Genomic DNA, 14,036 nt, shown 5'->3' with positions numbered 1-14,036 from the left:
CCCTCCGTCTTCAAGGCAACACTAAATCATTTAGATGGTATCATTTTTCAGTTAAGAGCATGATTGGGGGACAAAGACGACTTGAGAGTTGGAAGGGGCCCCCAGCTTTCTCAAGCTTGGAGGACACCAAGCCTTTCGGAAATCACTTGTCTTCCACCTGCATTGTTTACAAGTACTTGTTGCCGGGGTAACAGTTTAGCAGCCATTTTCAAGGGCTGGGGATTTGTTTGTGTGGGTTTTTTTTTGTTTTTTGTGTTTTTTTTAATATATATATATAGATATCTTTTTAAATTTTTTAAATGTTCTATACACTAGTAGGGGGGTTGTACATGATTTTTTTTCCCCCTTGGAATGCAGTTAGCAAACTCTTTTACCATATGCATAATCTTAAAACTGTGTAAAATAATATTGCAATATACAGGTCAGTTTGCTCAGTTACGCTCCTCCTGGGCTTTGCAGCCCTCCTCAGTTAGCTCTGCTGAGCTCCCCGCCTTGACAGCTGTGGGGTCTTCGAAATTCCCAGAAGCCTCCGAGTCGACTCTGGAGCGCTTGAACCTGCGATCGGGATACTGACTGTTGTCAAAAGGCATACGATGGACACAGAGGACGTGGGTCTTCAGGTTCCCCTTTTGAGAGGCACTGTAGGGACAGTATCGGCACTGAAAAGGCCTGTGACCTGCGGACACAAAGAGTAGCAGGTCAGCTCTGCTGCTTGCTTCCCCCCCTGCCCCGCCCCCACAGCTCAGAGGACATCATCATTCCTACCAATAGTATCAATACTATGATTGCACTTACTTTGCAAAAATCAAATTAGCAAAGGACAGAAAAGTAGCCAGTATATCTATTTGGACAAATAATAAGTTACTTGGAGAAATAATAAGTTACCAACTAATAATATCTTGGCCAGGAATGTGTAAGATCTTTCCATCCTAGGGAGAGTTGTAACCGGTATTCCGGGTGACAGAAAACAATGTTCCCAACACCTAGATTCTTTTTCTATAAAACATTAGCTAGCCAATATTTTAGGCTTTGCAGGCCAAGGCACAAAATCAAAGATATTATGTAGGTTCCTCTGTGACAAGAGGAGATAAATTTCCAAAGTTTTCTTGCTGAAATTCAAAACTTTTTTTTCGATGCTGAAATTTGAATTTCATATGATTTTCCTGAGAGATGAAATAGTTATTCTTCCTTTCTCCCCCCCCCCCCCCCCCAATTTAAAATGTAGAAACCATTCTTAGCTCCCAGGCTGTACAAAAACAGACAGGGGAGGGATTTGAGCCCTGGACCGTGCTTTGCTGATCACGGGTCCATACACACAAAAAAAGCCATCAATCCCTCCACCTGGGATTCTGACTAAGGTCTCAGCACTAAGCCGGTTCACTTACTTATCCCCCCCTCCCCATCAACTCTTTACAGATAAGCAGCCGGATCATGACACGCGCAAGAGGGAGTGTGTGTTTGTGGTGGGCTGAGAGAAGGCTGTGCCACGAGCCTTGCTCTGGGGCAGAGCTAGGAGTGCTAAGCTGGTGGAATTTGCAGAACCTCAGCGTTTCAAGAAGAGACAGTAGAAGATGTCTGGCAGGAGCCAAATTCTCCAAGTGGCCAAGGCCAGTATGGTTTTAAAGAAGTTTAGATTTTGAAGAGTAAGCCTGGACATCAAATTTTTCTAGACGTGCTCCCAATCAGAACAGAAGACGGATTCTTGTGGAAATCCATAGTTCTCCATGCTGGGTGATTCCCTTCTGCTGCACAGCAGACGCGCACACGTTTCTGCCATCTTGAGCAACCAGGAAAGCATCTGGTTTGGGAAGTTCTAATAGAACACTTGCATTCCTCCTGATGCTCGGAAGCTGTTGATGTGCCATTCCTGGAAGCCCATCAGTACTGTCCCACCCAGCACCCAGAGAGGTCAGGGCCCAGGGCTGGGTTTCATTTGCTCAGAAAAATAAACAAGGGAAGAAATGGGCCCAACCATTTACACCAGGCAACATCCAAACAGCGTATTCAGCGCTTTTTCTAGAACAGCAAGAGCTGTGTATCTACTTAGCAAAAACAGTCTTGTTCCTGCAACGCTGGAGGCCAACCAAACATTTGGAGCTGAAGCTCACTTTCACTTCGTATGGCACACAGTGTTCCATTCTTTCTTTCTCAGTGGGTTTATGGAGGGAGCCCTCCCTTTCTTCCCTCCTAGCCAACCCGTCTGCAAGGACAAATCTCTCCTATCTATTGAATCTTCCTCTTTGCCATCCCCACCCCCCCGAGAGGCTGGTCCAGTATGTCCTAGCTCTCCCCCAGACCATGAACACGGCAGCCTGCAGGACGGTTTCTAGCTTCCCAGGTGTCCCACCGGCAGCCCAGCCTCCCCAGGAAAACGGGCTCCAAATGCAGGAGCTCAGCTGTGATTTCCTTGCCTCGAGCCTTGGATGGCCTCCGACCCTCTGAGAAATCATCAGGACCTACAAGTCCAGTCCCAGCCACCTCTCCAGTCCCCTCTGGAACATCCCACCTCTGTCCACACCAAACCAAACCACTGGTAGGCTCTGCAAAAAGGCTTCATTCTGCAGGGTCTCCACATGCTTGCTGTGGGGCGTTCTCCCTGAAGTACCGTTTCCATTCTCTCTCTTCTTTCGAGGCTTCGCCCAACTGGGATGCCGCTTCTGTGGGTCACTGTGTATGGATCCCCCCTGATTGGCTGCGGGCTCCTGGCAGGAAGCGGGGCCATCTTAGCGTCACTGGTGCCAAGCCCACTACCTGGCACAGGGCAAGCAGGTGTGAACTGTTTGTGGGACTGAATCATTATCTTATTCCTTCACCTTGCCTTTTTTTTTTTGAACGTATTATAAATTTTTGGATAGCATTTCTGCTTCTTTTGTTTCCATTGTTGCATCTAACACAAGGCTGAATTTGATCAACTTTCCCACTTGCCAGTTTGCAAATCTGTGGACTTTGGAGTGAAGAATAAATGAAACTCAAGAAAAGTACACTTGCTGTTGGCCCTTCTGCACAGCCTACCGCAGCAAGAGGAGTGCCACTGGTCAGCACGAGGGGGCCTGCCCCTGATGGTCAGGTGAGAGAAAGATTCACCAGCGTCATTCCCCGCCTGCCTTCCTGCTACCCGGTACCACCCTTATGGCTCCGTCTCCTCGCCCACAGATGACAGGGGAGGCTGCGTGCTGGTGGGGAAGGAGAATGGAGACTCCTATTTTTAACATGGATTTAGGAGTTTTACAAAGATTGTAAGTGACCCTATTCTTCATCACATCGGAGCTCAGGGAAAGGGGCAAAAGGGAAGAACCCAGGTGCCAGTGAGTGGCAGTGGGACAGGAATGACCATTTTCTCCACCCTAACAGGGCATCTAAGTCAGTCCTGAGATGGGAATCAGTGAGTTTCAAGCAGATCCCAGACTCAACTACCCAACTCAAGAGGCTGTTCGAGCCCAGGGGTCGGTGAGAGAGGATTCGGGGTACTCTGCTGGAGAAGCTCTTAAGCAGGAGGAAAGAGGTCCCAAATCTACAGCTAGTGACATATGAACTAATCGAAGGTCATCCAAAGAACCTGAGAAGAACTGAGATACCAGTTCCTAGGAGGCCTAAGAAATGGTTTAAAAGTTTCTCAGAAATATCTTCTCAGAAATAGACTCCGTTTTCTGGCTTGCTACCATGGACAGCCATGTGACCGCCCACCATGCCGATTACTGTGGCTCACCTGCACAGCCAGACCTCGCTCACCAATTTGTGTATCATGGGGCAGGAAGTCTCTGATGGACGTGATCACCACGGTCTAACAAGTCTCTGGAGTTAAGAACTCCGAATAATAAATAAGTGAAAATAAAATATAAAACCCGAACGCTCGGCACCATGAGATACTAGCCCGAGTATGAAGCAAGATGGCGGAAACATGATCTCGTTTAATAAACCCACCTCAGGTCCTCAGGATTCAAAGTGGTTCTGTTCTTCCACTGTTCTTGCTCGGCTGTCAAGGCTGTTTATTATATTGTCTATTATCACTATGGATAATGCATTTCTGTATGAATTCTATGCTACAACCTTTGGAAGCCAACCTCTACCATAGGGGAGCCACGTGACATGCATCTTGGCAAGCCCAGTGGAGAACCTCAAAAATCACCTTTATTCACCATAAAAGCCTTTTTGAATGGGCACCTTGGCCTCAAAGCACCGACTGTATTTGCCCACCAATTAATTTTAAAATATTAGTCATGATTTTAACCTATGGCTCTCTCTGAGTCTCCAGGTCTTGGTAGAGTCAAAGATACACTATAATCCAGGCATAGTTGGGTACATCAGTGATCAGAACATGAGTACTGAATGGGTTTGCATTGTAACTCAGGTGAGATGGAAATCTATGTGTCAACGTACAGAACACTACGCATGTGTACATTTGTAGGAGGGAGTCTACAATATTAGGATCATAATCAGGCCTGATCCTGCAATATACCCTGCAGATAGGAGTGCTGCAGGGATTGATGGTAGTCCCTGAAGATCCTGAAACCCTCCATAGTCCTTTACCTATAGTTTTGTGTGTTATCCTCATATTGGAGCTTTACGGCAGTTTGTCAAAGAGTGATACCAGCCCCATGGTACAGAGGAGCAAGGTAAGATATAGTGATTCTGGATGGTTTGAATTTAAAACAAATTTTCACCAGATTAAAGTACTCAGACACCCTAATTCTCTGAAATCTTTACAAGACCCATGATTGCAGTACGAGCTTATAGGATACACACACACACACACACACACACACACACCCTTCTGAGCGGCTTGCTGAAAGGTCCAGAAGAAGGCAGTGTGTTCTCCCCAGGATCAAATTTAAGTGAAAAGTCTGTTCTTTGGTGATGGGAACATTTACTCCCAAACAGAAAGCTATTGTTATGCAAAGCACTTTTGAAACTTGATACGTCAAATGCAGTCATGTCCAGGTCTGTTAGCTTTTGGTCAGAGACCATAAGCAAGGGCTTCAGAACAAACCCCACATCTGAGAACTCCCAGGAGTAGCTTACTGTGGTGTTCAAATAGTTGTGACCAAGAAGGGATCCGTCTCCAGGTAGAAGCAGCAGGAGGGGCCCACCGATGTCTGCTGCGAGCTTCTGCTCTCCTGCCTGTGGTGGGGGTGGGGGTAGGGGTGGGGCTTGCGGCAAATCCGACCTCCAGCTGGTGGCAGGTCATCCCGTTCCCAGAGGAGAAGCTGCTGCAGCCCTCAGGGGTACAGGGCCACCCCTTGGTGAGCTTTGAACTCTGCAAACTTCCATCTATCCCTTTTGAGCGAGAGGAAAACCAGCCATGCCACCTGGGTAGCCTGGAGATAGAGTCGGCCATGCACCTGGGTCTGCAGGTGGCCGTGAAGACACTAAAGTTCATCAATTTCTAAGACAGAACAAGCTTCCGCATTAGCAATCAGCGTGGACAGCGGCCTCTTTCCAGTGGAACTCCATTGGGAAGAACTGCACGCCAGGGCGGCCTTTGGCCACGATGAAGACGGGAAGCCCTCCTGGCTTGGCATTTTTGCTTTGCTCTCAGGTGTCCTCCGGCCACACACTAGGCAGCGTGAGTCTGACCAGGAGCATGGATTCAAAGCATAGCATAACTTGAGTTTCCTCTGTGTCTGGCCCAGAGTGAGGAATGGGATCTCTCAGGGCTTCGGTTCCCACGCCTTGAAAACGGAGGTGAGGGGAGAGGGAATATTAGCACCCCCCCACCATAGGATGTCGTGAGCATGGGAGGAAGTCACGTGCCAAGTTTGTAAAGAATCCAGGGCTATATAAATCAGCTGTCTGTCACTCTCATGCTCGCTGTTCTCACTGTTGTCATCTGGCGGCCCATCTAAGTTGGGTCAGGGGCCCCCGTGCTCTGGTCTTCATCAACGTACTCCTTCAGCTGGTGTCTCCGCACCCCTGTTGTGTGCTCTCTGCCTCAGGGGGCCTCCAGTGGAAGCTTAAGACATCGTCTGTCCTCCGGGCATTTTCCCTTGAACGGGAGCTTGGGAAACTGGAAGAGCTTCAGTTCAGCGAATGGAGGTGAGGATGGGCTTCCGGTCAGACCGCATGCCGGAAACATCTCCCCATCTAGTCAAGGGCTAGACCGGAAACACCGCTTTGAGGCAATGTAGGCTGTGCTAGGGTAGAGGTGACTGGGGGGTTCTGAGAGCTCAACCCAGAGGAACGTGAGCCCCTCTAGGTCCTTCTACTGTCTTCCCCCTCAACTCCCCCCAGAGTTTGCTGTCTTCTGCTTGCAGGACTCTCTCTGTTCTCCAAATGCTTCATACTCTTTCCTGCCAAAGGACCTTTGCTCCCCCCTTTTTTGTTCCCTAATCTGAAATGTTGTTTGCCCCTACATCATCTCATTACTGTAGTCATAGCCTCTGGAACACCTGCCCCTGCCTGGAGGAGGCCGGATGACTCCAGACTCACCATGATGGTGGTGAACCCATCAGGGCAAAATCTGCAGGAAAGTTTCCAACCACAGTAGCTGAACAAAGAAACAATTATGTTTATCTTCTCCACTAAACAGTCGGCTCCACAGTGCAGGGACTGTGGGGTTTTGCTTTTGGGGTTTTTTGATCATTGCCATTTCTCACCACCAAGCACAATGCTGGGCACATCACAGATATTTTTTAAGCAAAGGAAGGGATGGATGGATGGATGGATGGATGGATGGATGGATAGATGGACGGATGGATGGAAGAAAGAAAGAATGAGAGAGGCAGCCAGGAGAAGGGAAAGGGAGAGAAACACTCCTCCAAACAGAGAGACAGACCTGACCCCAGGTGCAGGGATAGGAAGCCTGGGATCAGTGCAGGGGTCTGGGAGCAGGTCACGTGATGGAGGTGATGCCCAGTGAGGGAGCCGGACAGGGGTTAGGCTCACAGGACCCACTGGGGAGCTTGGCCCTCCTTCCATGGGAGAAGGGAAGTGGGGAGGCCCTTCTAGTCCTACAACAACACAGCTGACTGAGTGTAGCTCCGATCCTTCTCTGCAGCCGGGGCCCTGCGTCCAGATGGGTGCCCCCCACTGCCCACCCCGCTGCACTCCCCTCTCTCTACCTCTCACTTTGAGACCATCAACATTTCCCATCACTGCCATGTGAAAAGTAAGTACATCATACGTTAATTTGTATTGTCACTGCGCCGTAGAGCCGTGGTAAAGAGCACATTCATTTTTAATCCACTATGAATAATATATAAATATGTATACAGTGTGGAGGGTCAAGAGGAGTAAGGAGAAAGCAAGTCGTACATTGTTTATAACAAAAGTGGGGAAACGAGATATTTTTCTTACTTGCTACGATGGAAATATCTGCTCTTTCTCTGTACCTAAGGGGGAGAGGAAAATGCCTCCCCTTGGGGGACCATCCATTAATTACAGCTCCACACTTGTGGGCAGAGATGGGCTTGCATCCACGAGCCTCCAGACTTTCCAAACTGATGGTTTCTCTTCCGGGGCAGGATGGCAGGTAGGAGGGGCCGGAGCAGTCAGTGGCCAACCGCGATGTGTGGTCTTGGGACAACCCATCAGGGCACATGGATAGGAATTGTGTCAATTGTCCTCACGGTCACCAGTAGGGAGATGTGCTAGAGAGAAGTCTTCCCATTTTACAGATAGGAAAACCAAGCTCAGGGAAAGTAAAGAATTTTCCCAAGGAATATGCAGCTAGCTGGTTTTTGACCAGGAATTCAACCTCAGGGCTATCTCACAACAGATGCTCACCTCCGCTCCCTCCTGCCACTCCCTGCCAATCACCTGTCGGAAGATTCTCCGCACAGGGCTCTCTCTGATCGGGACCCAGGATGCTCCAGGAGAGAGTCTACGAACACCCTGGAAGGATGTGCACTATAATGTGTGTGTATGTGATATTTCACACGTCACATGCCACCCCCCCCCCGCAGGGACAACAGGCACCACTGTGGCCTCGAGACACCCACCGAAGCCAGACATTGCACACGTGGCTGTCACCAAGCCACAGGACTCCAAGCTTCCACCACACAACTCCTGGAACCCAGCCCACTTCCACCAGCACACAGTGAGTACCTACTGCATGCACTACCCCGAGCAGATTGCTGTGGCAATGACACGGGGCTTTCAGCGCCACGAGGATGGGGAGGGCATCTGTTCTGCTTGCCCGACGCAATGCCCACCCAAGACATGCTGAGTGACTTGCCACACTACCCAGGGGACACCCTCTCCAGCGGGAGGAGAACGAGGCCACGAGTTTACGAGGCGAGGACATCCAGCTGCTTGGAGCCAGGCTCCAGTTTCCAGACAAAGAGATGGCTCAGAAGACAGGCCCTGAAAAAGCCCTGGGTCAGGAAGAACATTCTTGAGGAAGGATGAGCTGTTTGGCCAGAGGCAGGGTCTACTCATGGTGCCGGAGGCACAATTCTGGACATTGGCACGAGGGCATCCACGAATGGAGAGAGGCGATCCCCAGAATCACGGTACGTGGGTCACGTGTGTAAGCAGTAGGGAGTGGGGTCCCTGGCCCTGGGTAGACACAGACACACGGGCCAACCCCGTGTCGTCATACTGTAAAGCCACCTCTCACACCAGGGCAAGCCTTGCAGATCGATCACACAGGGCGCTTCCATGGTTCACTGAAATAAATGGGAAAAGATGGCATGTGGGTAAATAAAGAGGAACACTGCTGCCATGGTTTCTAGATCAGCCCTGGCCACAACCCATCTGCACCCTGGCTGGGCGTCGACCCTCAGAAAGCCGCCCGCAGCAAGCCCATGGCTGACTCACCTGGAGACCCTCCCATGGTCCTTTCCGAAACACCGTCTTTGGAGCACAGGATTATGGAGTATTTCTAAGACCCCAGGAGGGTCTCCCACAGCCACCTTTTATGGCACTGTTTCCTAGAAGGGGCCAGCTGGTGAGCTGGAGAGCAGTAGCCGTCAGAGGCAGCCCCTATGCCCAGGGCCAGGAGGCTAGGAAAGCACCACCTCTGAGGGGTCCCAAGAGGGTTCCTGAGCAACTGCACTCCTCCTGGTGCACGTCAACTGGAGAGTCCTTTGCGGTCCCTGAAACTCAGGACATTTGCAAGATGCGCACTGGTAGTTGAGAAAATGGCCCCACCTCGAGAGCCAGTCGTGTATGTTAGAAACGTTAGAAACGCGGCTCCCAGAAGCGGACTTTCAGACCGGGGAGGGATCGAGGCATGGGGGTCCCAACACGCTCTCCGTGGGGCAGGCCTCGGGGCAGTGCTCTGGTCTCCGCCTGGCCCTCCCCTGCGGCTCCCTCGGAGTGTCTGCAGCTCACCCCGACGCTGCCAACTGGAAGGGCTCCTGCCCAAGACCCTGGCCATCCTTCCAGGTCAATAGGCTCAGCAGAAGCAATAAGATGGGTAAAAATATACATAACACACACTGAGCCAACAGAAAAAGCTACTTTCTCAGTTGCATGCATTATATACATACGCACACACACACACACACACACACACACACACATATATATTTAATTTCCCTAATTCCAAATAGGCAAGAATGGTTCTAATCAGGTGCATAATTTATGTTTTCAGTTTTCAAAAAAATATTCATCCATCTAATCAAAGATGCTAAAACACTTCGGAATATCCTTAGTATAAATAATTTTAGGTTTCAAATTTCCTGTGATTTGGGTTTTAATTTAAAACACTACCGAAAAATATTTCAGTATTTCAAAAGCGAATTTTGATCCACGTGGTAGTGGATTGGAGACGTCAGTCTGTGTGAGCAGGTGTTTACTTCAATATCTAGAACACAGAACCGAGTATACGCAGGGGTTAGTAGACACACTTGTGTTTCCCTGCTCTGTCCGCTGAGCGCGCCTAGAACCCATGCCATCCCAGGGGCAGCAAGCGCCGTTAGCACCCAGACTTGATTTTTAGTACCGTTCTCAACAAAAGGAACCAAGGCTGCGTGTAGAAATGGCTGAGTCTAGGGCTGGAACAGGAAACAGACAAGATGGTCCTGGAGTGTCTTTTGCCAGAAAGTTAGGAATTGCTTGAAAAACCACGCATGGATGGGGCTGTGTCAAAGTAGCAGGGAGCCAAGTGAAAGAAAGAGCCCCCAAAGGCCAGAGCTGGAACAATTTTAGCAACAAAGTGAATGGCATAGCAGCATATTATAACCGGAAGTATCGACGAATGTCCACAAGTCATATTGACGGAACTAAACGACTGAATGTTTTAAGTACATGGAGAAGGACAGACAAATGTCCCACGCATACCACAGGCTTTATTAATGCAAATCTCCACTTAGGAGCTGGAAATATAACTCCCACTCCTTCATGTGGGCTGCATGATGACTTCCTTCCCAGGGAAGGGCCCAGGAAGAGCACCGTGTGGAAAAGGGAAAAGACTGACTTCCCGGGGCAGACACCTGACAAACAGAACCTTAGCCAGGTCACCACGGTCCGAGTGATAGCAGTGTCCTGATTCGATACAATGGGAAGCCCCTTCACCTCTGTGGTCTTCCACCGCGAAACCCACAACCCAAGTCTAACCATGAGAAATCCCAAATGAGAGACATTCTATAAAATATTCTTAGAAACTGTCAAGGTCATCAAAAACAAGGAAAGCCTGAGAAACTGTCACAGCCAAGAGGCCCCTCAGGAGACATGACAACTAGTTGTAAAGTGGTGCCCTTGGTGGGGTCCTGGAGCGGAAAAAGGACATTAGGCAAAAATAAAGGAAATCGGAATAAAATAGGGACTTTACTTAATAACAGTGTATCAATGTTGGGTCAGTAATTGCAACAAATGTACCCTGCTGATGGAAGATGTTGACCAAAGAGGGAAATGGGCAGCATAGGAGAATTCTCTGTACTATCTACGCAATGTTATTGTCATTCTAAGTCTATATTAAAATAAAAATTTTATTTAAAAAGTTTCTTAAAAGGTGAATTTGGTTGATTTTCCGTGGACCGTGACAGCACAGTGCCCCAGATCAAGAGCTGGCCACAGCTGAGAGTGACCCTGAAATCCCTCCAGGGGGGGCACTGGAGCACCCTGCGGAGCCCGCACCCAGGGTGGGGAGGGGGTCAGGCAGGGTTGGAACACTAATCCCCCGTCCTGCTCCTACCCCGAGGCACCATCGCTGTGACTCAGGCACGGTGGGGAAGGGCGTGGGCTCTCCGGTCCGAAGCCTGGATTCAAACCTTATCTGTCTCCAGGGTTTCGTGATCTTGGGCCAGCTATCTAACCCTTCCAGATGTCACTTCTTTCTTCTGTAAAATGGGCATAACAGAGCTCCTGGATAGTGTCAATGTGAGGATTAGAGGAGGGGAGGCCCGTAAAATGCCAAGTGCCGCGTGCGGCATTTAAGACTCGGTAACTAAATATTCCCTAGATAGGGTTGTCAGTATGGAAGGACCTGGTCTGTGAAGTGCCCGTGCTGGGGCGGCCTTGAAGGAGGATCGCTGCTCCAGTGACAAGGCTGAGGGCAGGTGTCAGGTCTCCACCTGCCAGCTGAGCACGCTGAGGCCCTGAGAGGCTGCAGGTTTGTCGGGACCCCGAAGCCCTAGAGAGGCATAGCCCTGCTTTGCAGCAGTTAGTTCCCTCTGACCCTGTAGCCCGGGCCCAACCCACTGCGTCTCGCTCTCTCTCTGCAGCAACAAATTCAAGTTCATTTAGCAGGAGAGCTCAGAAAGGGAGGCTGGGCTCCAGAAAGCGACTGCAGAGAAGAGTACCTGGAAGGGGGTGTAGGAGTCTTCCAGATCCTCCCAGTTCTGCACCTACCCCACGGCCCCCTGCCCCAGAAGGATGAGACCAGGAGCATCCTGCCCTTCCTTCCCCACGGCCTCAATGTCGTGCCTTTCTCAGCAACTTCACGCCCATGCAGATATTGCCTTAAACCGTGTGGATCTGCTTGCCCCCCCGCAGCCTCTGTGCTCGGCTCGGCGGGGCCACCAGCCTGCCTGGGTGGGCAGGAGACGCAGCCCCAAGCTCGGGCCGCGGGCACTCACGGGCAACTATTGATCCGGGATCTTACATCATTCCCCAGATTTTATGAAAGCTTTTATGTTTATCATTAAATAACCTTCAAAGGGTCGATGAACTTACTTTCATTTTTGGTGATTTTTAGATGTGTAATATAATAAGACTCTAACAATGCCCAGTGTTTGTCTCTGGGTGAGCGATTTCATCCTGAAAGATGCTACAGGAGACCAAAGAGAGAGGACACTGCCCTCCGCTCAAGGGGGGAGCCAGGAACAGAGGGGCTGGCAGCTTGCCCCAGGTCACACAGCAAACCTCCCCCCTCCTGCTACTCTCTTCTCTCTGGGCATTTCTGGGGGAGGGTGGGTGCAGGCATTGGGAGCACAGCACTCCTGCAGGTGGTTTTCCATGGAACCAAGCTGACTGTGATTTAGGTTAACAGCCTTAAAAAAAATGAGCGAATCAAAGTTGGTTAGGATTGCTACAATAAAGCTAGAGGGTTTTTTTTTTAAATTTTTAATAAAATCTTTAGTGAAATTACTAAGGTGGTACTTGAGAGATGGCAAAGATGGGAGGGCTCCTAGGGTTCGCTAGTACAGCACCTTGTAGTCACACGACCTACCCGTCTCTTCCCTCCTCGGGGATATTGGGCAACAAGTCCCCATGACAACAAGACGGGCAGTAGAGACCTCAGGAGCTTAGCAGAAGCAGTGACTCCCTGTGACCCCCCTCTGGCACCCACAGCCCACCCCAAAACAACATCGAGGACTCTCGGGACAGAAGAAGGACACAAGAAAGACAGGAGGTGCGCCGCTCACAGCAAGCCGGGCCCACATCTGTCTGTGTGTGTGCCACCCCCACTCTCCAACCTTCAGCGACTCGCTATTTCTTACTACAGCACCTTGCTCCTTAGCCTGGCTTTCCAGCTTGCAACCCCTTCTTACCTAATACCCACTTCCCTCCCCGCCAGGAATTTGCCCACTGCAGTCCCCAGATTCCTCCCAGTCAAACCCACCAAAGCCCCAGCACCTCCTAGAAGCCTTTCTGAGGACCCAGCCGGCAGAGCCCCCACTGGCACTTGTCAAAGACTCCACACAATTAGGCACTTAATTGCGTTCGACAGGCACTGCCCACTAATGGCTTCCCATGGCGCTGGCTTGGAGGGGCTCTCTCTTCTTTAGGGAGACGGGACACTTGCGGCTCTGCACAGAACAGGGACCAGGTAAGGGGCCCTGGGGGTCATTCCCCTTGAGCAGCCACTTAGGAAGGGCTTGGTCCCCTGCCTTGGGTGGGTGACCCCTGTGCCCAGCCCCATGATTCTCGCTTCATGGGGGCCTGGGGAACCCCTGGCATGGGCTCGCCTGGGTTTCTGGTCTGGTGAGGAGTGCACATATCCCGACCTTGCCCCCCTCCACCCTGCTTGGTGTCCTTCCCCAGTATGAGCCACCCCTCCTGACAGGTGACCCCCACAGACTCCTCCCCTGGGTTGTGCTCCATACCTGGGAAGCCCCGTCCCTGCCCTGCTGCTCTCCTCCCCAGGAAAATCTAAGTGCTCCATGCCCTGGAGACCCCTGGGGATTCCAGTCCAGGCTGCCACACTCCCCTCCCGTTCCCCACGCTCAATGAGGGCACAGGAGGGCTGGGCCATTTTCGGGCTGACTTTTGGGTCATTGGTGGTTGTGTATTTTCCTGTGTTGCCTGAGGGGGAGCTCCATCTCCCCAACCATCACTGCTCCGTGAACCACACCCTCTCCTCCCCAGGTCCTGGGAATGCCATCTCCACTTTCTGTGTGATGCTGAGATGCCACCCCCCAACCTGACCCAGAGCCCCTACAGCCCAGGTGGGGTTGTATGCAGGCAGCTCCGCGGCACTCCATCATGACCTTGCACAGACACTCTTTCACCGCCCCCCCCCAGAGGTCACAAGCTGGTGGCACGCAGGTATTTATTTTCTGTCCCCAACACTATGAGGATAACAAAGAGGTTTCAGTAAAAACATGGGTTTCCAGCTTATCTTGAAAATCGGAAGTTCTAGCAAGATTCTCCCAGAGGCATCCGGTCAGACCTGGGTCCCAGTGCCCTCCCGCCCCCCCCCCCCCCCCCCC

The 14,036-nt window shown here is 50.9% G+C and overlaps 1 protein-coding gene across 1 annotated transcript in view; it reads right to left on the bottom strand.

The window, feature by feature from the left end:
- Nucleotides 1–304: 304 nt before the first annotated feature.
- ZNF536 (zinc finger protein 536) overlaps nt 305–14,036 on the bottom strand; it is a 236,642-nt gene continuing 222,910 nt past the window's right edge. Inside the window, 1 exon segment of the mRNA XM_040633675.1 lies at nt 305–676. Coding sequence (XP_040489609.1) covers nt 432–676 — 245 coding nt within the window. The 3' untranslated portion in view covers nt 305–431.

The sequence above is a fragment of the Ursus maritimus genome, unplaced genomic scaffold (genome assembly GCF_017311325.1).
Source record: "Ursus maritimus isolate PB19 unplaced genomic scaffold, ASM1731132v1 scaffold_19, whole genome shotgun sequence".
NCBI classification, from domain to species: Eukaryota; Metazoa; Chordata; class Mammalia; order Carnivora; family Ursidae; genus Ursus; species Ursus maritimus.
The sequence above is the reverse complement of the archived record's forward strand: the minus strand, read 5'-3'. Positions and strand labels throughout refer to the sequence as shown.